Genomic DNA, 25204 nt, shown 5'->3' with positions numbered 1-25204 from the left:
ACAGAACTATCCTAAAAAGATCTGGGGAGGTAATCAGTCCTTTCCTATAACTCCCTATGGGGAGGAATAAATAGGGGAAAAACATTTTGTGTGCAGGGCCATATTGAAGATGCATATCCCTTCAGTTCTTTTATCATGCTATATTCTACCATCACTGTAAAATTACTTGGCATGGACATTACATATGGAAATTAGGCAGAAGTGTATTCAAGGTGGAAAACCATCCTTTTAAACATGCACTTTCATGACTCTCTGTGCCCATATAATCAGTCACTTATTTCATCAGTTCAGGTTCTTAGGAGCACTGGCTCATTAACATATGTAGCATAAAGTCAGGAAGCTGTCCAAGGGGCTTATTGAACAATTCTCCTTATCATCATGGTGTAAGACTTGACGAGCTATAATTAGACAGAGAAATATGTGTTCTTACCCAGAACGGTATGCTTCTAAAAGAACTGTATACGAAGGAGAGAGTCGAAATCCATGACTAATGTCTTTGTTTCACTTTATGCTACCTGGTGTACTTTGAGAATAACTTCCAAATTGGACATGGTGGAATTGGTCACTTTTCCAAGGAAATGATGATGTGAAACCTTACTGCTTCACAGATATTTTACAAAATCAGGCTGTAACTTATGGAAGATGGAATATGAAGCAATAGAAAATAAATATTTTAACATGCTGTTTTATTGTTCATGAAACCAAATGCAACAGTTTTTATTGAGAAAGTGTTTTACCTTTAACCACCTCTTCACACTCAATTTCATGTATCAAATATTTGACTTGGACTAAAAAGTAAACACAGAGAAGAAAGTTTTTTTGGCTTGACAAAATATGGAAAGAAGTAGGATTATTTTATTTAACTTTATTATTTCTGAGTGTAAGTTGACACTCTTTAAAGTTGACACATAAATTTAAATAGTAATTTTAAAACATTTTTATAGCACTTACTATATGCCGTTTTAAGTACTTTCCATATATTGAATGCTTTAATCACTGCAACAGCTCTGTGATATAAACACTCTTATCTCCTTTTGATGAATGAGAAAACTTGGGTACTTAAGCACAAACTGTTCTTTAGGGGCAAACCAGAAAATGGAGGAATGTCTCTGAAGGACCACGAGTAAAGGGAAGTCCATCTATTAGGCAGAACTTGGCATAGTGTATTTTGTTGTTTGTTATGTGTGGACTGAGAAGGACCCAAAAAGGTCACACAAAGTAAACAGCAAGGCAAGGATATGAAAGCAGGAAGAGTCATCCAGAATCCAAGCATTTATCCTTTACTTCTATTTAACCTACATAACTAATTCTAATCTGATATCTACGTTTTCCAACTGGTGCCACATCTGTCATGTTTATCCCTGCCTCAACATTTACTCATGTTCTTTCCATTTCATGGTTTCTTGGAATGTTCTTTCCTTCTCTTTAACTTATTTGACTCCGTTCAGTGCCTAGCTCAATCCTAACACCTTCCTGAAGCTTTTCTTGACAACCACAGCTAAGACGGAGTTTGCTGTTCTTTTCACTCTTAAAGTTTACAGTGTTTGTATCATACAAATCACTTCTTAAATCTTTGAAATATCCATTATTATTTCTATTTTAGATAAAGTCATAGACTTTCAGAAAAAAACAAGTTACCCTCTCAAGTATACATAGCCTGTTTAGCAGAGTAGGATTCAAGCGTAAGACTTCTAAATTTAAGCAGGGTGCTATTTAATCCTTGTATTATTTTGTCTTTAGCTAGGTTGGAAACTCCGAGGAAGAAAATATTGTACCTTATACCTCTATGTCTCCCCAAATTTACTACTATAATGCTTGACATAAAAAATAACAAAAATTATGAAAACAAGTATTTATTGAGAGTTTACTCTGATCCAAACTTTATATATTTATCTCATGTTATTCCTTTAGCAACATTTAGCAACATTGTGAAGTAGGAACTCTTATCACTCCTGTTTTCCAAATGAGGGAAAACCTTTTAAGAGATAATCAACCAAATGCATATATACTGTGTCCTTTTTAATTCTTGATTTATTTTTCCAATGCTGATTCATAAGTTCAATATTTAGTTTATGATTTTACTAAGACACACAAATATTTTATAAAATTAAAGAGAATCCCAGTAAACAGCTATGTGATTTGTGTCGTCTATGAACAGAGTACTTTTTGAGCTTTTGATGTTACACCTGATGCATTTCCCATACTGTGCAAAGATCCAATGGTGGACATAGAGGAAACACATATGAAACACACACACAATTTATTACAGTATTCATGTATTTAACTACCATATGCATACATATTTATGTATAAGCAGGTATATCTTCTGCCTCTTTCTGGTATATTTATAGATATTTACAGAAATAGATAAATATATACATGTATATATCAACACCAGTGCAGTACAAATAGAATATTTAAATAAATACGATGGGAGACACAAATAATTTGCATGAACAGTTGGCTTGAACTGCTTTTCTTAGTCATTTGCAAACTTCCATTATATAATAGAACATCATAAAGTTAGTGGCTAAACAACAGAAATTTATTTCTTTGTTTTTTGGTCTGGAAATTTCAAATCAAGACACTAGCTGATTTGGTGTCTAGTAAGGGCACTCTTCCTCATTTGCAGATGGCCATCTTATTATTGTATCATCACATGGTGGAGAGTGGAGAGAGGAAGAAAATTATTTCCTGTTTCTTCTTAGAAGGGCACTAACTCCATTAATGAGGGTGTCACCCTCGTGACCTTATTATCTCCAAAAGTCCTACCTCCTAATACCATCACATTTAGAGGATTTAGGATTTCAACATATCAATTCTGGAGAGAAACAAACATTCAGTCCATAACAGTCCTATAACACCTTTCTATTCTGCATTGAATTCTCTAGTCAGTTCAAACATGTGGTATCATAAGCAGTTCCTTAGGATTAATAGTTCTGCATGTTATGCTGACATCAGCTGAAAAATGCTGTGTAATTAAAACCCCAACCACAAATGTCCCTGAAAAGCAGTGTCAAAAGGCAATCTTTCAGTTGGGCAGAACTTGGAATAGTAGATATTGTTGGCTTTTTTGTCTGACTTAAGATACACCCAAAAATAAAGAGATAAACATATTTGTCATTAGTTGCTAACATTTGGTTTGATGGTCAGGTATGTAGAAAAATATCAGAGTTGGTAAACTGATGGCAAGGAGCAATGGAGAAGAGCTATGTGGATGAGCCTCCCAAAATGAGCATAGAGTGTGAAGAGTGATTATCACAGACCACCCACTACAGAGGACACTTTGAATAACAAGATAACAAGAAAATACGTTCTGTGGATACCAGTCAGACATTTCCCTAGCGAGCTAACATGCACAATTGGATTGTCAAATAAGTCATCTGCATCAGAGATCTTACCCAGTATCAAGCTTTATTAAATAATTATCAAGGATACAGGAAGTCAAAAGGCTGAAGAATAACAGATGAGGTCTCTACATGAGGTTGTGGGATCAGCTCACATAGTGAGCACGTTTAAATTACAAAACACCTCTGTTTTATATCCCAGAGAGTTTCCCAACCGTGCCTGGAGCTGTGCCTCAAAGACTGAGAGTTCTATTTATTGTAAGTCATCTTTAGCCAGAAATATACTGCTCAGGGCATTTCAAATATAAAGTCTCTACCTACTAGCAAATATAATCAGTGTAATTTACCAGAGGGTTATTAACAAAGGAGATTGCACCAGGTCATCTGCATTTTTTTCTTACCTTAAGTGCTGATGTGGTTTGGCTGTGTCCCACCCAAAATCTCATCTTGAATTGTAATAATCCCCACATGTCAAAGGCAGGACCAGGTGGAGATAATTGAATCATGGTGTAGGTTTCCCCTATTCTGTTCTCATGATACTGAGTGAGTTCTCACCAGATCTGATGGTTTTATTTATAAGGAGTTCCCTGTTTCCTGCTTCACTCTGCGCTTCTCCTTGCTGCCACAATGTAAAGAAGGATGTTTTTGCTTCCCATTCCACCATGATTGTAAGTTTCCTGAGGCCTCCCCAGCTCTGTGAAACTGTGATTTAATTAAATCTCCTTCCTTTATAATTACACAGCCTGGGGTATTTCTTCATAACAGCATGAAACCCGACTAGTACAGGTGCATCCTTCAGGTTAAAGGAATAAGTGGATCTTTCTTTTCACCCAGCAACCCGGGTAGTTGTTCAGTGTGCCAGGGTACAATGTGGCCATTGTGGCAGAGCTAGAGGCTACGTAGTTAGCTCCACAGTGTGCACTTTTCCTTAACAATGAATATCTGGCTGCCACCACTACTGAATGCCTAACTCTTTTAAGAGCAGAGATCAGTACAAAACCCTCAAATGGCACCTTCCTAATGGGGGCCAGCCAGTCACCTCATTGCTGAGTGATTGAATGCCTTACATCAGGGAGGAGATAGTAATTTGCCATCATTGGATCGAGATTGTATTGTGGATATACATTTGCTTTTTGTGCCCCAAAGCTTTGTATTAGCACAAATATCTGTGGCCTTATTTACCTTCATTTTATTTCACATAACATTTCCTAAGACCAAGATCCTTATGTCACACTAAAAGAAGTGTGCCAAATGGGTTCATACTCAGAGAATTATCTGGTTTTATTCATGCACTTTATCACTGTAAAGCAGGTGGCCTGAGAGGATGGTGGAATGGTCTGTTGAAAACTTAATTCCAGTGCAATTTAGAGATCATCTCCTGTTTTAAAAAAAGATTTTATCTTATATAATGGAAAATATGTTTTGAGCCATTGACCAATATGTTCTGTTATGTGCCCTAGAGCCAAGATATATAGGTCTGGGAATCAAGGGGTGGAGGATGGAATCACATCTTTCACTATTTTTCTTAATAATCCATTTAAAAATTTTTTGCTTTATTTCCTATAATTTAAACTCTGCTAGTTTCAATTTTTTACCTCCTAAGGAAAAAGTGCTTTCAGCAGAAGACACAATAATGCTTTTAGTGAATTATAAGTTGAAACAGCCACTTGGCCAATTTGTGCTTCTCTTGCCATTGAACCAACAGGCAAGTTATTGCACTGGTTGGCTTGATTGATCCTGATTACAAGGAAAAATTAGGTCACTACTCCAAATATGTCAGCAAACCAAAAAGATTATCTAGGATGCCTCCAAGTCCAACTGCAAAGGTTAATGGAAAATTATATGTGTGTGCGTGTGTGTATGTGTGCATGCACACATGTGTTATATATATGTATATATTTATATTTATATATGTTATACATTTATATATGTAAAACCACTGAGGATTTGAGGATTCAGATATCCTAGGAGTAAAGATTTGAGTTCATTCCTTTTTTCCAAGGACAAAAGGCATATGACATTGATAATAAAATAAAGAAGTTAAAAATTCTACTGTAGCTTTTGTTATTAACTATAAAATAAAAACTCTACTCTGCATATTTTTATCATATATTTGGGTATGTGAGTATATATGTGTATATATATGTTTGTATGTATATGTATGTATTGGCTAATTTCTTTTTCTCTTCCCTCATTTCATTTATTATTTTATGTAAGGCTTGGTGGTGGTGGCTTACATTAGGGTTTAGTCTTGAGATTGCAGAGTATTCCAGTGGGACTGTAACTGAAATAGAGGACTACTGAACATCACTAGACAAGTATAAATTATGGTCAATTAGAGATGAACACGTGAGAGTTTAGCTTTTATACCACCCTTGTTAGGGAGAAGGTGAGAGTGATTTCATTTATACAGCTATACATTTAACTTGTTATATGGCAGCATAAAACTGGTATTGTTTTGAATGGAAGTTCAAGTACGTATACATGACCACCAAGGATGAACTGTGTCCCAAAGCCACTCTTATATACTGTTCTTGGAGAGGCTGAGCCTGAGGATCTGAGAACTACCTTCTCTTTTCAGCTGTTAGTTTTACCTAACTGGGGACACTGAGGAAAATGAAAAGGCAGGGAGAAAACTTTTGTTTATATCAACATCATTCTAGCAGATGGTGTTTCACACAATCAAACTGCAGTTGGTTTACATCTCAAGCTGGTATAGTCATTTCCAGAACCAGCCTTGATGTGCACACACAGAGATACCAAAAGCAGATGGGTAGTGCCTGCTCCCAGAGGCCTCAGTCCCAGGTCACAATGTCCAATCTCCACAAGCTTGAAGTACCATCATTAGCCAAGCATCACACCATCCTCAGAGATCTGAGCCTCAGCTCCTAGTGTGCTCCTCTCTGAATTTCTCAGGTACAAGAATTAGTCAAATATATTTGGGTTCTCAAGAGAAATAGAAGCAACAGTATATATACAGGCACACCTCATTTTGTTGAGGTTCACTTTTATTGTGTTTCACAATGCAATTTTGTTGTTTTTACACACTGAAGGTTTGTGGCAACAACCCTGTGTTGAGCAAGTCTATCTGCACTGTTTTTTCAATAGCATGTGCTCACTTCAAGTCTCTGTTACATTTTGGTAATCCTCACAATATTTCAAACTTTTTCATCGTTATTATATTTGGTATGGTGATCTGTGATCAGTGATCTTTGATGTTACTGTTGGAGTTGTTTTGGGACACCCTGAATCATGCCTACATAAGACTGTTGTGTGCGTTCTGACTGCTCCATCGTCAGGCCCTTCCCCTGTCTCTCTCCCTGTCCTCGGACCTTCCTATTCTCTGATACACCACAAAACTAAAATTAGGCCAACTAATTACCATACGATAGCCACTAAGTGTTCAAGAGAAAGAAAAAGTCACACATTTCTCGATTTAAATCAAAGACTAGAAATAATTAAGCTTAGTGAGGAAGGCATGTTGCAAGTTGAGATAGGCTGAAAGCTAAGCCTCTTGTACCAGTTAGCCAAGTTGTGAATGCAAATGTAAAGTTCTTAAAGGAAATTAAAGTTCTACTCCAGTGAATCCATGAATGATAAGAAAGCAAAACAGCCTTATTGTTGATATGGAGAAAGTTTTAGTGGTCTGGTTAGAAGATCAATTATCTACAACATTCTCTTAAGTCAAAGACTAATCAGAGCAAGGTCCCAATTCTCTTCAATTCTGTGAAGGCTGAGAGACTGAGGAAGCTGCAGAAGAAAGGATGGAATCTAGCAGAGGCTGGTTTATGAGGTTTAAGGAAAGAAGCCATTTCCATAACATAAAGAGCAAGGTGAGGCAGCAAATGCTAATGGAGAAGCTTCAGCAAGTTATCCAGAAAATCTAGCTAAGATAATTAATTAAGGTGTCTACCTTTAAAAACAGATTTTCAATGTAGGTGAAAACATCCTTTTATTGGAAGATGTTAACACCTAGGTCTTTCATAGCTAGGGAAGATAAGTCAATGCCCGACTTCAAAGCTTCAAAAGACAGGCTGACTCTTCTGTTAGAGGATAATGCAGCTGGTAACTTTAAATTGAAGCCAATGCTCATTTACCATTTAGAAAATTGTATGACCCTTAAGAATTATGTTAAACCTACTCTGCTTGTACACTTTAGATTAAGCAACAAATCCTAGATGACTCCGGAGCTCTGATGGAGATATACAAGGAGATGAATGTTGTTTGTATGTCTGTTAACACAACACCGATTCTGTTGTGTTGAGGTAATTTCAACTTTCAGGTATTATTTAAGAAACACAGTTTTTAAGGCTGTACTGTAGCTGCCATAGATAGTGATTCCTTTGATTGAATCTGGGCAAAATAAATTGAAAACCTCTGGAAAGGATTCATCATTGCAGATGTCATTAAGAATATTTGTGATTCAGGGGAGGAGATCAACATATCAACATTAACAGGAATTTAGTTAACTTCAGTTAGTCAACTTCAGTTCGGTCAAGTTCAGTTGACTAACTTGACTGAAGTTAGTCAACTTCAGTCCTAATAGATGACTTTGCATGGTTCAAGACTTCAGGAGAGGAAGTAACTACACACGTGGTGGAATTGGCAAGAGAACTAGAAGTAGAAGTACAGCCTGAAGATATGACTGAATTGTTACAATTTCATGATCACACTTGAACAGATGTGGGGTTGCTTCTTTTTTTTTTTTTTTTTTTTTACTTAAAAAGAGTTTTTAGAGATGGAATCTTACTCTGTCACCCAGGCTGGAGTGCCATGGCATGATCGTGGCTCACTGTGGCATTCAAATTTTGGGTTCAAGCAGTCCTCCCACCTCAGCCTCCTGAGTAGCTGGGACTACAGATGCATACTACCACACCTGGCTAATTAAAAAAAAATTGCAGAGATGAGGCATTGCTATGTTGCCCAGGTTTGTCTAAAACTACTGGCCTCAAGCAATCCTCCTGCCTCAGCCAGGAGTTGCTTCTTATGGATAAGCAAATAATGTAGTGGTTTTTTGTTGTTGTTGTTTATAAAATATAATTGTATTTTATGTTACTCTGCTGTTACATAGGGCATATCATTTTCACAAGGCTTTTTTGGGACTATAGTCAATGATTAGCAGTGCACGGTAGTGGTCCAAATCTCTAAATAACAATACTAGACAAACTGTACACCCCACACATGTGCACATATCTGCATGGAAAAGTACTAAAGCTTTAGACTTGGACTTGTGTACTTTTATTTATTTCCCCTTTGCAGTGTATTAAGAAATGACATATACTTTAATTTCCCAAAAGCAATGCTTGTATTCTGGCAGCAACATGCTACTTGCATTACACAGTAAAGTGAATACCAGAACTACAAAGGCAGGAGGTGTAAGTGAATTTTTATTGGGAAGGGAGGTTGTCAACTTAAACAGCAGCAAATAAAGAGTGAATAAGGAAAGTCCCTGTTGCCACAGATATATATGACCTCCATAATATGTGATACAGGAGGCATTTCAATTTGTGACCTCCAGCCAGAAATGGCAAGGGCTTTTCCATTCAATTTAATACTTCTGGATTCCTACTAAAAAGGAATACATTAGGAGCATGGAAAAGTTGCTTATTGAAAGGAAACCCTGAAGAGTATGGGAGGGAATGTAGAAATGGAGAAGTTATGTGGAACACTCTTTAAATTGTAATTAACTACATTTTCGTATCTTCACAGTAATACAAAACACAGTCACTTGCAGAACTGGTTCAGATTACTTAAATACCAGATACATTTTTAGTCCTCTACCTAAGTGTTTGGAAGTTGCTTATGTTTATATGAAATGAAGGTATTAATACTTTTCTACAGCAGTAACTACACACTAGGAAGGCCAAGACAAATCAAGGAATGAAGTTTTCCCAATGCTGCAGTGTGAAAAGACTGTAAACAGATGATTCCGTATACATAAATGGGTGTCTTTGCTATAGGAAATCCAAGTGGAATAAGGAATGGAGATGTGTAAAAAGGTTTCTTGAAGGGAAGAAGGATGACACCCTGTCTGGATTTAGTTTCAGCCCCTTCTGCTGCATCACATTCTGCTCCTGCACTGTCTGAGGTCCATAGTGTTAGGTTGTCTCTAAGAAACTCCATAATGAGGGTGCTGTCTTTTGGATGAATCTTCATTCAGTGTATCAAGTTCTGCAATGGCCTCATCAAAAGCCGTTTTAGCCAGCGTGCAGGCAAGCTCTGGGTTATTAAGAATCTCATAGTAAAATACAGAAAAGTTAACAGCAAGCCCCAGGCAGATTGGATGTGTGGATTGTATCTCTTTCTTGCTTATATCAAATGCCTTTTGGTAAGCTCCTTGGGAATGATCTATCATTTGTTTTTGATCATTACCACATGCAACTTCAGCAAAGTACTGGAAGTAATCACCCTTCATTTTCAGATAGAAGACCCCACTCTCTGGATTAGTTGCATTGGCTGTTAAATATTTATCCAACAATTCCAGGACCGTGGTGCAGATCGATCTCAGCTCAGACTCCACTTTCTCCTGGTAGTCCTTAATCAGCTGCAACTTCTTGTCAGAGGTGTCAGTCTTCTGCACCCTGCAGGTGGACCTGCAGCCCCCAACCACACTCATGTAGGCCACGGAAAGCAGGTTGCACTCCTCATAGGACAGCTCGGTGCCCTGCTTGGTCATGGCCTTCATGCAGGTACCCATGTCATCATAGCACTCAGCTAGCTTAGCCTTCTGGATCAGCTCCATTTTCTCTATGGCAGGAGTCTGGGTGAAAGTAGTTTGTTGAGATGGAATTTGCTCCTGGTGAACATGCTGTGAACATTGTTGAAATGACAACAAAGGATTTAGAATATTACATAAACTTAGTTGATAAAGCAGCAGCAGGGTTTGAAAGGATTTACTCCAGTTTTGAAAAACATTCTACTGTGGGTAAAATGCTATCAAATAGTTTAGCATGCTATAGTGAAATATTTTGTGAAAGAAAGAGTCAGTCAATGTGGCAAATCTCATTGTCTTATTTCAAGTAATTGGCACAGACACCCAATCTTTGGCAAACACCATCATGGTCAGTCAACAGCCATCAAAATCAAGGCAAGAGCCCTTACCAGCAAAAAGATCATGACTCATTGAAAGATAAGGCAGTTGTTAGTTTTTTTTTGTTTGTTTGTTTTTAGCAATAAGGTTTTCTTTAATTAAGGTATGTACATTGTTTTGTTGATATAATGCCTATTGCACTTAATAGACTACAAGATAGTATAAACATAACTTTTATATGCATTGGGAAACAAAACAAAATGTGACTCATTTTATTGCAATATTAGCTTTATTGTTATGGCCTGGAACTGAACTCAAAATATCTCCATGCTGTGCCTTTATATACAGAAAGATTTATTTCAAGGAATTCTCTGATACCATTATGGAGATTTGGTAAATCCAAAATTGATGAGGTAGGCCAGTGTGCTGTAGACTGAGGGAGAGGTTTTAGTTCAGTTTGCAAGTGTGTCTTCTTGGAAGAATTCTTTTTCAGGAAACATCTGTCTTTGGTGTATTTAAGCCTTCAACTGATTGGATAAACCCCACCCCCACATTAGGAAAGCAATCTGTTATATTCACCATTGTCTTAGTCTTTTGGGTTGCTCTAACAAATACCATAGCCTGGTAGCTTATAAACAATGGAAATGTATTTCTTTCTGGAAGCTGAGAAGTCCAAGATTTAGGGACTAGTATATTCAGTGTTTGATGAGGCCCCATTTTCTCAAAGACAACCATATTCTCAGTGTAACTTCTCGTGGTGGAAGGGGCAAACACGCCTCCTGAGGCCTCCTTTATGAAGGCACTAATCCCATTCATTAGGGCTCTACCCTCATGATCTAAATACCTTCCAAAAAGCCCCACATACTAATGTCATCACTTTGGGGGTTAACACTTTGAACATTTGAATTTTGGGGAGATACATGCATTCAATTACAGCACCAATTTAAATGTTAATATTACCCAAAAAACACTTAGTCAGCTCAGGCTGCCATAACAAAAATACCCTAGACAGGGTGACTTAAACAACAGAAATTTATTTTCTCACAGTTCTGGAGGCTAGAAGTCCAACATTGAGGTTCCATCCAATGCAGTTTCTGGTGAGGGTTGTCTTCCTTGCTTGCAGGTGTCAGCCTTCTTGCTGTGTCCTCAAGTAGTGAGACAAAGAGATTTCTCTTTTCTTCTTCTTAGAAAGCCAGCAAACTTATGGGATTAGAGCCTCACTTTTTTGACCTCATTTAACCTTTGTTACCTCCTAAAGTCCCCATCTCTAGACAGTGTCACATTTGGGGTTCAGGCTTCCACATATGAATTTGAGGGCATGGCACAATTTAATTCACAGCATTCTGCACCTGCCACCCCCCAAAATATCTTACATCCCTATTTCATGCAAAGTACATTCATTTCATCCAAATAGCCCCAAAAGTCTTAACTTACTCAGCATCAACTTTAAAGTCAAGTCTCATCTTAAAAAATCATCAAAATTATCAAGATTATCAAAAATATCATCTAAATCATACAAGGATGAGTCACAGCGCTCTTTGACAATGTACCTAGTGAACCAAAACCTGTGATTTATCTAAGGCAAAATTCCTCTCCAGCTATAAACTTGTAAAAACAGACTCTGTGTTTTCAAAATATGATGGTGGAACAGGCATTGGATAGACAAACACTTCCAGAATGTTTAGAATGAAGTTTGACTGAGTATCTGGGCATTATGACCCAGCCAAAGTGAGGCATAAAATTAATCATCACACCAGGAAAAAAAAAAAAAAAAAACACCATTTTCAAAGGCCCAAACCACAAGTCCTTTTTCCAAACTCCTAAGGTAACATCATCACCTGGACCTCATGTCTTCCCCAAAGGTCTGAGTCCCAACTCTCCTGGTGTCCTCTGTTCAATTTCTGAGGTATCAGCAATGATCAGTTGGTACCTATTCCCCAAAGGGTTTTAATTCTAGGTCTCTGGTGCCCTCCTCTGAACTTCTAAGGTTTGAAAGTATCAGTGTCTTTATTTTTGTTTTCCCACCCCAAGAAATGAGGGTTGATTCTTACAGTTGCTGTCTAACTTAGTGTTCCCTGTTTGCTTTTTCATTTCTGTATACCTTAAAAATACCCCATGTTAAATTCTCCATATTAAAATACTTGACAAAATTTCTATTTTATCTATTAATTCATGGCTGGTATGCCATAATCCTAGTTTGCCTGAGACAACAAATTAGCTATATATAACATATAATATATTATATATGAATATATAATATATTATATATAAATATAACATATAATATATTATATATAAATATAATATATAATATAGTATATATAAATATAATAGATTATATTTATATATAATTATAATATATTATATATAAATATAATATATTATAATTATATATAAATATAATCTATTATATATAAATATAATATATTATATATTATATATAAATATAATCTATTATATATAAATATATATAATATATTATACATAAATATAATATATAATATATTATATATATAATATATATATGTAATATATTATATTAAATATATATAATATAATATATAATATATAAATATAATATATAATATATATAAATATAATATAAATATAATATATATTATATATATAAATTATGTATGTATTTCCAATATGTTTTTTATAGTGCCCTCTTTCTTTCACAAAAGTGTCGTAGTTAAACAATATATTATATTACCATGCTAAAAACAACCAACCACGCACTAGAAATCAGAATATATGGGATCTATTCCTGCCCTGCAAAAAATGTCATGTGGCCTGGAACAAATCACTTAACCTGAGGAGTAGATGGTTATTTCTACCACTTATTATAGCTCCCAAACTCTGATTTCTTCGTCTGTGATACTGTCATACAATTTACCTACATATGCTTAAATGTGTTATCATTGAGATATTGATATATATACCTGGTTAGCATGAGAAGGTGCCACAGTTGGCATGATTTTTAAGCAGTGTTCTGATGAAGGGAAAAAAAAATACTTAATTGGCAAAAATGAACTGTAAGAGCTTTTCTGAAAAAATTGTTAAGTCAATCTGATCACTATGGCATCAGAATTATTGCAGCAGAAAAGGATAAATATATATGATAATTTTGAGTACATACAACTGTAGATAAAAATTAGTATCTAACCTTCATTGATTTTTTGTTCTCTGTACAGGCACTGCTTTAAGTGCTTTGCCTATAATAATTCTATGAGGCGGCCATTATTGTTGCTGCCATTTTACTGTTGAAAGACTTAGGAGGGTAAAGTAATTTGTTTGAATATGTGCAGCAAGGAAGCAGTGATCCTAAGAAATGTACCTAGTTGTCTAATTTCATAACTTCTCTACCATAATTTTAAATATCAAGATTAATGTAGCTGGATATAGAAGAAATAAAGTTACAATGAAAGTTTGATGAGAGAAAGTATCCTACTTAAGCTCTATTAAAATATTTGGATGATTCTTTTTCAGAATTATTTGTGCCTATTTTAAATCTCAAATATGTTTTGGTATAAACAATATGTTATTTGTTCTCTCTATTCAAAAGTTACAAAGCTTCTTAAATAGAAGCACATATAGGTCTCTTATTTTTTCCCCTTTGTCCCATTGGTATCTTGAGGACAATTACTACACTATAGAAAACAATAGAACAGTGAGATTTCAAAAGTTATATTAAGAAAATAATATATTTTAATTTCATTGTGGTTAAAAATTTAAAACCCAGTGAAAAGAAATTAAAAAGTTAGTCATTAAAGTAGATTTTTACCACTCTCGGCATGTCCAATTTTCCTTGATTGTTACTTTACAAATTACTTTTTTATATTTAGTCTTTATAATATTGATACATAAATTAAATCAGAATTTTAACGTTTTGTTCAAAGGCTACTGCAAACTTGATTTAAATGCCATTTCTATCCAGACTTTTCAATCAAAAAAGAATATAGCAACTCACCTTTCTGTCATTGTGATAATGCAGTTAAGATTGCCTCAAGTCAATTACATTCTGTCTTTGTCCTAGATTCTTCATCCATAAAGTGCAAGTCATAATACCAACTACCCTAGAGTTATAATAATTGTAAAGTCCACCTAAATGCCAAAAAGAGTCCTCTGCCACCACGCCTAGCTCTTCTTCCCTATCCATAGTCTGATTGCCTGTCCTTTTGCACTTGTTGTTCTGCTTTATCTTACATTTTTGTTTTGTCTAGCTACCGGGAGGGTAGCATCTTCAATCAAAGGCACTATGTTGATGTGTTGTTTTATTTTAATCCCTTTGGCCCAGCAGAATAATTGGCATATAGATAATACTAAGTAAATATTTATGAATAGAAAGAGTAAATCAGTGAAAAAAGAATGAGTGAGTGAAGTTGATAAAGCCACTTTCTTTCCATTTTTTCTACTGTGGAGAATTACATGAAAGAATTACATAGAGAATTTCTCAAGAGCTTGAACATCTAATTGAAGCCTTTCTAACATGAGTAAACTATATATACCCCATTCAACATCAAATGCCTAATTCAGAAGTGGGCAATCATTAAAAAAAGAGAACTTGGATAACAAATAACAGAAGGAAAATGTACAAACTTCATTCCTTCATTTATTATACTTCATTTGGAAGAGAGAAAAAATTTTAAATCTTTAGACAAAGATCCCCTTGCTCATGAAGCTCCGCTTGTGTGAGTGTACATGTTAAATATTCAAACAGTATGCTAATTTTAAAATTAGGCTTGATCACATCTATCATCTTAGAATTTGTATAAAATGGATTCACATTAAACCCTGGGTGCATTTTACATTTTACCAAGAATCCATAGACATTCTATCTTTCTTTACTGAGGACAATTTCTGTAGCATTTGTTTTAACTGTGTATATAGTTTACTCTAAAATTACTCTGCAAGCTAACCAGGCAACCTGTTTCATTTTAGTGCTGGAAAAGTTATTTCTTGAATTTAACAAGTTTAAAATGAATATCAGAATCCAGAATTCATACATAAAAACCTCCAATGCACTGAAAATATAAAGGCAGCACCTCTATGACTTAAAATTTTCATAACTTCATTGTTATAAAACAGCCCTTTCCCCCTTTTTTCCTCACATGAAAGTGTTTGTTTGCTGAATATAATATGCAAAATTCCCACGTTAAATTTTAGTTTCGATGGATGTAACTGTTTTTGCCAGTTCCCTACAAGGATAGTGCCAGCAGTTTATTTAAAATTGAAACTCTTTCAGCTGCAAGACCAGAATTATGAATCTTGTTAGGTTTGTCTTATTTGTAGTCATCTGAAATACAAATCTAACCAGTAGTAGGAATGACATAGTCTAAGAAGGGAACACTAATCACATCAAGTTGCGCTTTTCCATCTTACATGTCAAAAGTCTGAAGCCTCATTGTAAAAAAGAAAGAAAGTACAAACATTTAAGTCTGTCTCAAATACAACAAAATTGTGAGGTTTGAAATATTTTTCCCAAATCAAATTTTTTATCTAAATTTGGAAGTGATTGGAAGTGTATGTAGCATTTTGATAGCTTAAAATTAGCATTGATTATACCACAAGATAATAAAAACTAGTATTTTTAGTTCTATTAATATTTAGCTGTTCTATGACATATGCATTCTATTCTAGAATTTTGTTTTTTTTAATTTTGCTAGCACTCCCTGAATTAATAAAGTTGACTATGTTCCTTGGGAGACATATTCATGGATTGTCATAGTTTATATTGATACCTGCCCAAATTGTGGATTAGAAATAGTAATCCATTCCTCTTTTTCTTTCTTTAAAAACTCTTTAAAATATAAATGTCTTGGTATCAGAGAAATGCAAACTAAATCTCAAATGAGTTTCTACTAGTAATACATATACCAAAATATATGACATTTTTAAAATTACTGATATTTCTAAGTATTTTTGAGGATGTAGAGCAACTGGAATTCTCATATGGTATGTTGGGAATGTAAATTGATAAAACCATTTTGGAGAAGGATTAGACATAATTACTAAATCTGAATCAATGCCTTTTGCCAGAAATTCCATTACTATGTATTGGCCCAACAGTTAAGAGTATATGTTCACCAAAAGTTCTATACAAGAATCTTCCTAGCAGCAATATTAGTCATGTTCTGTTACTGAAAAAAAATCCAAATGTCCAATAACAGTTAATGGATATATATAATATAGTATAGTCATATAATGCAGAAAGTTTTTGAAAAACTCCAACTGACTGCAAAAATGTGGATGAATCTTACAGTACATTAAGTGAAAGCAGCCAGTCACTAACATCTACATAATATATGATTTCATTTATATGAAGTTCAAAAAACAGCCAAAACTAGCCTATGGTTTTCTGAAGTCAGAATAATGGCTGCCTTTGTGGGACAAAGGAGGTTGTTAACTGAATGTTCTGCATTTTGACTTAGATGGTAATTATATGCTAATTTGTTATATGTAAGAAGGCATATACAATTAAGATTTTTCCCTTCATATATGTAATACCTTAACTTAAAAGTATTAAAATATAGTTATATATAACTTAGTTACTTGCATACTGACATCAGAAGAAAGTAAAAAACAAAAACCTCAGAATGTTTTGCAACTAAATACTTCCTGGAAGGGGAGAAACTTTGGACAAGTATTTATAAATTTTAATTACTAACTTTCATTTTTTATACCAGAATTTTTTCTTTATTAACAGGATGCATATATTATGTCAAATTTTCTGTCCACATATTTTAAGAGTAAGTAGTGTGTTATTAACTAATAATTCAGCTATACCACCCAAAATGAGCAGTTTCTCTAAAGAGATTGGGTTCAGTAAAGGTCAGTCCTACTTCAATTTCAGTCTGGCCCTTCTCATTCTTATGTTATACTTAAATATTTATCTTCTATTTTCGTACCAAAATTATTAGATGTTTCTTAGTTTACATTAAGTTTCTTTTAACTGGTAACACATGAGGATTTTCATAGACAATTTTTTCTTTTGAACAAAATTGTCAATATATCTTCCTTGATTTAAGTATCATTCGTGTTGAATACAAGTAGTAATGTAACAATGGGTTGATTTAAAAGAATTATTTCCATTGTTAGATAACTATTGCATAACAGTAATTAAAGCTAGAGACACTAAGTAGAGAGCATTTCCACTTGGGAGTACATAGAACATTCAGGTATTGAGTTGGGATGTCTGAGGAATGGACCATTTTATAAAGTGAGGTAAACGTGTGACTCCTGAGTCCCAAACAAATACTGCATATCTGGGATTCTACTCTGAATGGCTTCAGGTATGAATAAAACCTTATTGTTTTTTTCTTATTAATCTTTTCCTTCCCTCTCTTGAAAATAATTAGTATGGCAAAAAATATTTGCAGATAAATAGAAAAACAAATTTCAAAAATGCCAGCGTTTGGCCAACCTCACTTCCTGTAACAAGGTCTATAAGAAGTTTATCAGTGGTTACAGTTTTTCTTAAGGGGACCAAATTCAAAACCATTGGAAATCAACAGTTACTTTGGGACCTTAAAAATCTATTTTAAACTACAGATTCTGCAGTTTTGCTCATGAGAAAAGCCACTCTGATGTTATTTTATTCCTGTATGCATAGGGCTGGATCAAAGATAAATTGGTTCATGGAAATGGATTATCTATACAAATAAAGTTTGTATAATCATTTACCATGTTGCTGCTTAATTTATTTTTCCTAATATTGTAATTATTAATTATAAACAATAGGAAAGAGAGACAGTAGAGCAAATCTGGCGAAGAGCTTGGACTTTGGATTAAACCTTTCTAGGCTCAATATCCAGCTTTGGTATCCACTAGTTGTGCACCCTTGATTAAATTTCTTATCTTCTCTATCCCTATTTTCTCATCTGCAGTATTTACACCCACCTCGTAGTACTGTCAACATGATCAAATGAGTAAGGTCATTTATGTTTGTAAGGTCATAAGATAAATTCTTGTCCCTATACATATTTTTTAATAAAATCGCAAAGTTGGAAAGAAAGTAAAAGTGAAAATCACCTGCAGCTCAACCACTGACATAGCCTTTACCTTTGTTACTATATTCTTCTTTTTCACTGTTCCTTGTTCTATAAGACTTGTATGCCCATGAACCTGATGTATTATGCCACACTTTCTGAGATGTTTTGTCTACATTTTACATGCACATCTGCCTCTTTTCCTTAGCTCATGATTTCTCTTCACTTGTAAAGTCTGTTCTTCTCATCTTCACATGTCAAAAGTCCAGCCAGCCTGGACAACTTAGCTCAAATGTATTGACTCCTTTGATTACTTTCTAAAAGAGGATCTTAATTTTTTCCTCCTCTGAAATTGTAAAGCATGCTGTGCTTTTGCAGCATTAAGTAATTTTCCTCTGTGTCAACAGCATGAATATGGCACTTCATCTCCTAGTCTTTGGAAATGTTGTGCAAACCTTTCTACACTCCATGCATCAAGCACAGTTCTTTGCATAGATTAATGAATGCTCAATTTAAATACATTTTAACACAAAATACATTGATCTTAAAATCAGATATTCTAAAAATGTTTATTGGCAGGCCAAAATAGTCATGATATAATGGTAGATGATATAAAACCATAAGCAATATGATTATAATTTTTAAAAATAAAGTATCCATTTATTTTTTATCTATCTATCATCACCTATCACAAAATGACTGAAAAGTAACTTCCTAGATGTTGACAGTATTTATGTCTGCATTGTAAGATGTGGGTGATTTAAATTTTCTTTTACTTTTTTTGATTTTTTTTTTTTTACAATTCTATCACCTTCAAAATCATGAAGACTTAATATTGTAGCATAAATGTATATATTAAATACAATCACTTTAGCCTAGAAATATAAGAAATGCAACTGCCATCTTTGAAGAGTTTAATTTTATATTAGATAGGTTTACTTTCCTGCTTGCAGCATATTGATCTTAGGCTCACTGGAGTGAGATAGCATATAAGATAGTATCCTTCTTCCTTGCTTATCCTAAGTATCATAACTAGCATGTAAAAAAACTGTAATGCTCAGCTTGGGCAATTTTTCATAAGAAATCTTAAAAGAACTACTTTATATTTTCCATACAGAACTCTTAATTATAGAAAACAAAGTTTATTTTTAACTTGCTGTTTACATGTAGAAAGGAAAATCCTGTAGAGAGAAATGAAGAAATACTTACAGGGAACTGAAAAAGAAGGTGGTGATACTCATCTTCAGAATGATTTTTAATGATTCATTTTGAAAATGGATTTCATAGCAGTACATATATAAGTAATAATGCATAAGTATTTTGATTTTTTGAAGGGAAAGTATTTGTCATTTCAGAAAGCAGTTAGAAGTGAGTTCCATTAATCTTTCAAAATGTATTCCCAAGGAATTACCTAAAGTATTTTTTACCTGTGAAGTTTAGCAACCCTGGATCACCGTAAGTGTGCTCTTCAAACACATATTTTAACAACTTTTTCCAACAGGACTTTTTTCAAGCCTTGTGAAAGTTATACATGCCTGACATTTGTTCATTTAGAGAACTCTAATTCTTTGACAATTTTTTCTCTATCTCTATAGCTTTGCTTAGGATAAAATTTTCTTTTGATTACTTGATTGGGCTGAATTTTACTTTATTGGTGATTCTTTTTTCTAAATTTTTAAAAAATAGCTCTTAAATTTTTGGAAGAAAAATGCATTTGATTTTTTATGTATCCGTTGAAAGAAACAACTCTTTATTAATCAAATGGAAATAAGGGAGTTGTTTGTTCAGTGAAGATCTATTGATGTGTGTCATTTAGCATTTAAGGGAGAATTAGTTGCTCTTAGTGAACTTGCTTTATTTAGCTAAAATATCTAATGTAGCTATGAAAATACATTAGATAGACACATTTGAAATTCAAATGATATAAAAGCAAACACTACTAATTCAACACCTAAGTAATCAAATTGCTCACAGAATTGTAAATTACAATAGCTGTATGTGAGTAACAGATGGATGAATTAAATGTGTTCAGCAGCCTTTCTGTATGTTACAGGAAGCCTGACGCCAGAGATATTTTGGTGGAGTGCAACAGGCCTATGTGACTCACTGTAAAATAGGCAAAGGAAAGTTATTTCCTGTTTAGTACAGAAAATTGATCTAACATGAAAAACCTCAATGATATTGATTTTTTTATTATTATTATGCTTTAAGTTCTAGGGTACATGTGCACAACGTGCAGGTTAGTTACATATGTATACATGTGCCATGCTGGTGTGCTGCACCCATCAACTCGTCATTTAACATTAGGTATATCTCCTAATGCTATCCCTCCCCCCTCCCCCCACCCCACAACAGGCCCCGGCGTGTGATGCTCCCCACCGCATCCATGTGTTCCCATTGTTCAATTCCCACCTATGAGTGAGAACATGTGGTGTTTGGTTTTCTGTTCCTGTGTTTGCTGAGAATGATGGTTTCCAGCTTCATCTATGTTCCTACAAAGGACATGAACTCATCATTTTTTATGGCTCCATAGTATTCCATGGTGTGTATGTGCCACATTTTCTTAATCCAGTCTATCATTGTTGGACATTTGGGTTGGTTCCAAGTTTTTGCTATTGTGAATAGTGCTGCCATAAACATACGTGTGCATGTGTGTTTATAGCAGCATGATTTATAATCCTTTGGGTATATTTTTTTAATACTGTATAGAGGTACAAAATACCTTTGCCAATTTCCAAGATTCCTGAGAATTTTTCCCAACTTCAAAGTCTATTAACTAACTCATAATCATAAAAGAACACTTTTTCATCCAAAAATTTAATTCTCGATTTCCTGATAATTAAGCAGTTCTAATTAATCATAAATTGATTTCTTTTTATGATGTCACCTTTATCATAGTCATTTTAAATCCAACACAGCTGTAACAATGTGAGAAAAAAATATATAACCAACGAAGAATTCCTAAAGTATGTGTGTACTATTGCTATCTTACTAGAAATTATTTTATTGTCTTACTGTACTCTCTTCAAGTTTTGATTCATAGTAGTAGTCAAATTGTTTATGAACACCAAAGTCCACAATAATTTTTTAATTTCTTAGAGTCTGTGACACATTACCATTGGATTAAAGGCAAACATGTAATATGAATATAAGCTTCTAGATATACCTTCTTTTTTTTGAAGTGATGATTTAAATGATTCCTGACATAGGCTCATAAAAATCGAAGTATGATATCCTGAGAAGATTTTTAGTCCTATCTTTAGGCACGATTAAACAACTCCAAATTAATGGAAGTTTCCTCTGTTTCCAAACATCTACAAGGGAATTAGATCCTATAACAAATTGATAGCACTGTGTGTGTTTAAGAAAGAACATTTCCATCAGGCTATCTTTACTTCTTCTCATATAAGTTTCTTATCTGATATTTTACACTTATTTAGCCTTAGTTTGCTCTCTGTACAAACACAGACATTTGGTATCAGTTTCTTTGGAAAAACATGCTTTGATATAATTCAATTTGAACCTGCTAAATCTCTCGAATTGTACGTTTTTCCAAATTTTACATTGCTAAAGCTTTACAAGTTTTATTTTCTGAATTGTAGCCAGTTTGGCTACAATCTTTTGCTTGAATGCTTTTTACTTTTTTCTGAGTTTCTGTTTGTAAGATGTTCTTACATTGTTCAGATTACAGTACTTAAAATAGTTAGGTTCTGGAAATTCTAAAACATAGAGACATAGTTATTTTTCAGATTTATTTTAGCAAGAAGATTCAATAACTGATTTCACTTAATATATTCCAAAATTTCTATTAAAATACAAAATTATAGCAAAAACGTTTCCCAGCTCTTGGCCCATCTGTCTCTGTCAGTCCATCCTGTGGGGGCAGGGAATGCAGCTTGAGCTCAGAGGGCAGGATCCCAGAGCATACTGAGAGCATAGTGCACAGGAGTTCTCCCTGGACCAAAGAGGAACACCAGGGCTATAGTAGCATAGGGTCAGCAGTCTGTCTCCAGGGAAGCTGTCTAGGGCATAACCTCATTCTTCAGAAACTGGCAAAGTCTGGAGTAAGTACAGCAAAGTAAAGCAGGCTTTAGAAGGCTAACATGTCGTTGAAGGTGAAAGCAAAGCATAATACTGATAAGAAAAACTACAAGGAATCAGCATCAGTCGATAGCAATACCAAGTCTAGCATCTTTGACCAACCAAGAGAGTTTTATACAATTAATTCTTGCAAGAAGGTGAACAATTTCATGGTTATCAGGGTTCTTACACATTAACAATATTAACTATCTTTCCAGCTGGAATAGGGGATTTATGGTGTTTATGGTGGGGAATGAAAGCAGAGCTTGACCTCAGATCATTTCTAACTGTGCCACTTACCATTTCATAAATGGCCAGGAAGCCACTAAGTGCTTCTATTCTTTGAATATCATTTCTGAGTCAAATCCTACATAGGACGTTTCCACGTGGTTACCTAATTCTAAATTAATTATTCTAATAGTCTTTCTAAGATACCCAGGAAATATTACATATTTTTCTCATTTTAATGTAAAGAAATGCAATCAAGAAGACTTATCACCTACCAAGGTTACACTCTAATGAGGAGGAGGAGCCAGATTCAAATTGGATTCTACTCTTTTAATTCATGAATAGGATGCAGGACATACACCCTCTTGTAGAATGGTAGATCTAATGTTGACCACTTATGACTAAAATAGAAAAATGCTATTAAAACAAAAGTGTTCTTAAGACATAGTGCTGAAATACGTTTGTTAGTCCAAGATACTGTTAAAATATCTCTGGATATTTTGAATTATTAAAACATTTTCCTAACCTCTTTTGAAAAGTGATACATTGAGATAACAGAGTTTGTACTCCTATTATGTACAATTCATTAATGTGAGCTACATAATTGGGTGTAATGATAGGAAAAATGGAAGGGCTTTAAAATGTATCTTTTAAAATTCTTAAAATTTTTACTCTATTTGCAACTATAATATAAATATTAATTTCACAAACAAGGGGAAATACAGTAATATAGAGAGAAAGAAAAAATACACATAAACTCTATCAATGCAGGAGATTGTAATTCTTATGTCCTTCCTAATTATATAGATACAATTTTAACTTTTTGTTAACTTATAATTTTCAGTGCAATATTTCAAGTGTTTCATTTTTACTTCCCTTTTCATGAATTATTTATTTGTATTCATTTTCCTGTTGTGTTATTAATCTTTTTCATAATGAAAATAGTTATTCTCACTCTTATTGAAATACCTTTTATCTTCTCCCAGCAACTCTAGCTAGGTTTAACATCTTTCTCCAATATTTTCACAATGAACTTTAAGCAAACAAAAAAATGTTTTAACATTTGCTTTTCAAATAAAATTCAACTCATAATAACATTTGTTAGTCAATGGTACCTCTCTGATTCCTGCTTACAAGAAATCAATAATAATCATATATTGTGTGTCAATATAGTTTCATAAATAAAACTGAAACAGATTTTTGCTTTAGAAATGCTTATGGTCTTGTCAAAGTATTTCAAAGCATAGGAGAAAACCAAAAGCAAAGAAAAATTTACATTTCTCTTAATTTCACATATATTCAGGCGACAGGAGGAAAAGAGTATCTATGAAGACCAAACTGATATAAAAATCCCTACATAAATTCCACACTGATGAGCAAACATTAAATTGATGCAGAAACATTTTTGTTTTTCTCACAGAGCTTACATTGAAAAAATAATGCATTTTTTTGCTCCTAACTGCTGATTTCTACCAATTAATTATCAGTTAATGCATACATTAGCAAAAATAAACACGCAACAAATCAGTAAACAACTATATAAAAATAAATGACTTCAGGTATAAATTTATTTGTAATTATAACCTGAAAGAAGAAAACATTACACACATTTCAATGAACAGAAATGCTCGTAATTATAAAGTGAAGTTGTATGTTGCCGAAGATACACACTTTTTTTTCTCATCACTTAATCTCTGCTGCTGGATTTCCCCCACAATCAGATAGGCTACATTTCCACAATTAATGCTTCTTTTCAGATTTTGGCCTCTTACCTTAATACCTTTTAATCCAATGGAAATGCCTCCATATATTTCTCTCCTTAACTGTGTGTGCTCTTAGAGTAGACACCATAAAAAGTATAACACAGTCAAAGCATGAGAAGACAAACAACAGATGGGGAGAAAATATTCACAAAACATACATCTAATAAAGAATTTGCATCCAAAATATACAGGCAAGTCTTTGCAACTCAAAAGAAGAAAATGCAAAATCTATTAAAAATGGTCCATGATACAGAACTCAGAAATAAGATCACATATCTACAACCATGTGATCTTCACAAGCCTAACAAAAACAAGCAATGGTGAAAGGATTCCCTATTTACTAAATGACACTGGGAGAACTGGCTAGCCATATACAGAAAATTGAAACTGGACCCCTTCCTTAAACCTTATACAAAAATTAACTCAAAATGGATTAAAGTCTTAATTGTAAAACCCAAAACTATAAAACCCCTAGAAGAAAATATAGGCAATACCATTTAGGACATAGGCACAGGCAAAGATTTCATGATGAAATCACAAAAAGCAATTGCAACAAAAACTAAAATTGATCTAATTAAACGGAAGAGCTTCTGCACAGCAAAAGAAACTTTCATCAGAGCCAACAGGCAACCTAAAGAGTGGGAGAAAATTTTTGCAATTTATCCACCTGACAAAGGTCTAATATCTAGGATCTATAAGCGGTGAGAGAGAGAATATCAGGAAGAATAGCTAATGGATGCTGAGGTCTTAACACCTAGGTGACGGGTT

General features: G+C 34.1%; 2 protein-coding genes across 8 annotated transcripts in view; one reads left to right on the top strand and one right to left on the bottom strand.

Annotated features, from left to right (window-relative positions):
• MARCHF1 (membrane associated ring-CH-type finger 1) overlaps positions 1-25204 on the top strand; it is an 841310-nt gene that overhangs the window by 426844 nt on the left and 389262 nt on the right. The gene's annotated exons all lie outside the window — the stretch shown is intronic.
• LOC104006265 (14-3-3 protein theta-like) lies at positions 9457-12129 on the bottom strand. Its single transcript, XM_054683472.2, has one exon. It carries the CDS (start codon positions 10087-10089, stop codon positions 9457-9459), a length of 633 nt encoding a protein of 210 aa, XP_054539447.1. The 5' UTR covers positions 10090-12129.

This window comes from Pan troglodytes, chromosome 3 (assembly GCF_028858775.2).
Source record: "Pan troglodytes isolate AG18354 chromosome 3, NHGRI_mPanTro3-v2.0_pri, whole genome shotgun sequence".
NCBI classification, from domain to species: domain Eukaryota; kingdom Metazoa; phylum Chordata; class Mammalia; order Primates; family Hominidae; genus Pan; species Pan troglodytes.
Note: the sequence above shows the minus strand (reverse complement) of the source record. Positions and strands in the feature narration are given on the sequence as shown.

Coding starts and splice junctions, on each gene's coding strand:
- LOC104006265 (XM_054683472.2), bottom strand. CDS start 10,089: ATGGAGCTGATCCAGAAGGCTAAGCTAGCTGAGTGCTATGATGACATG.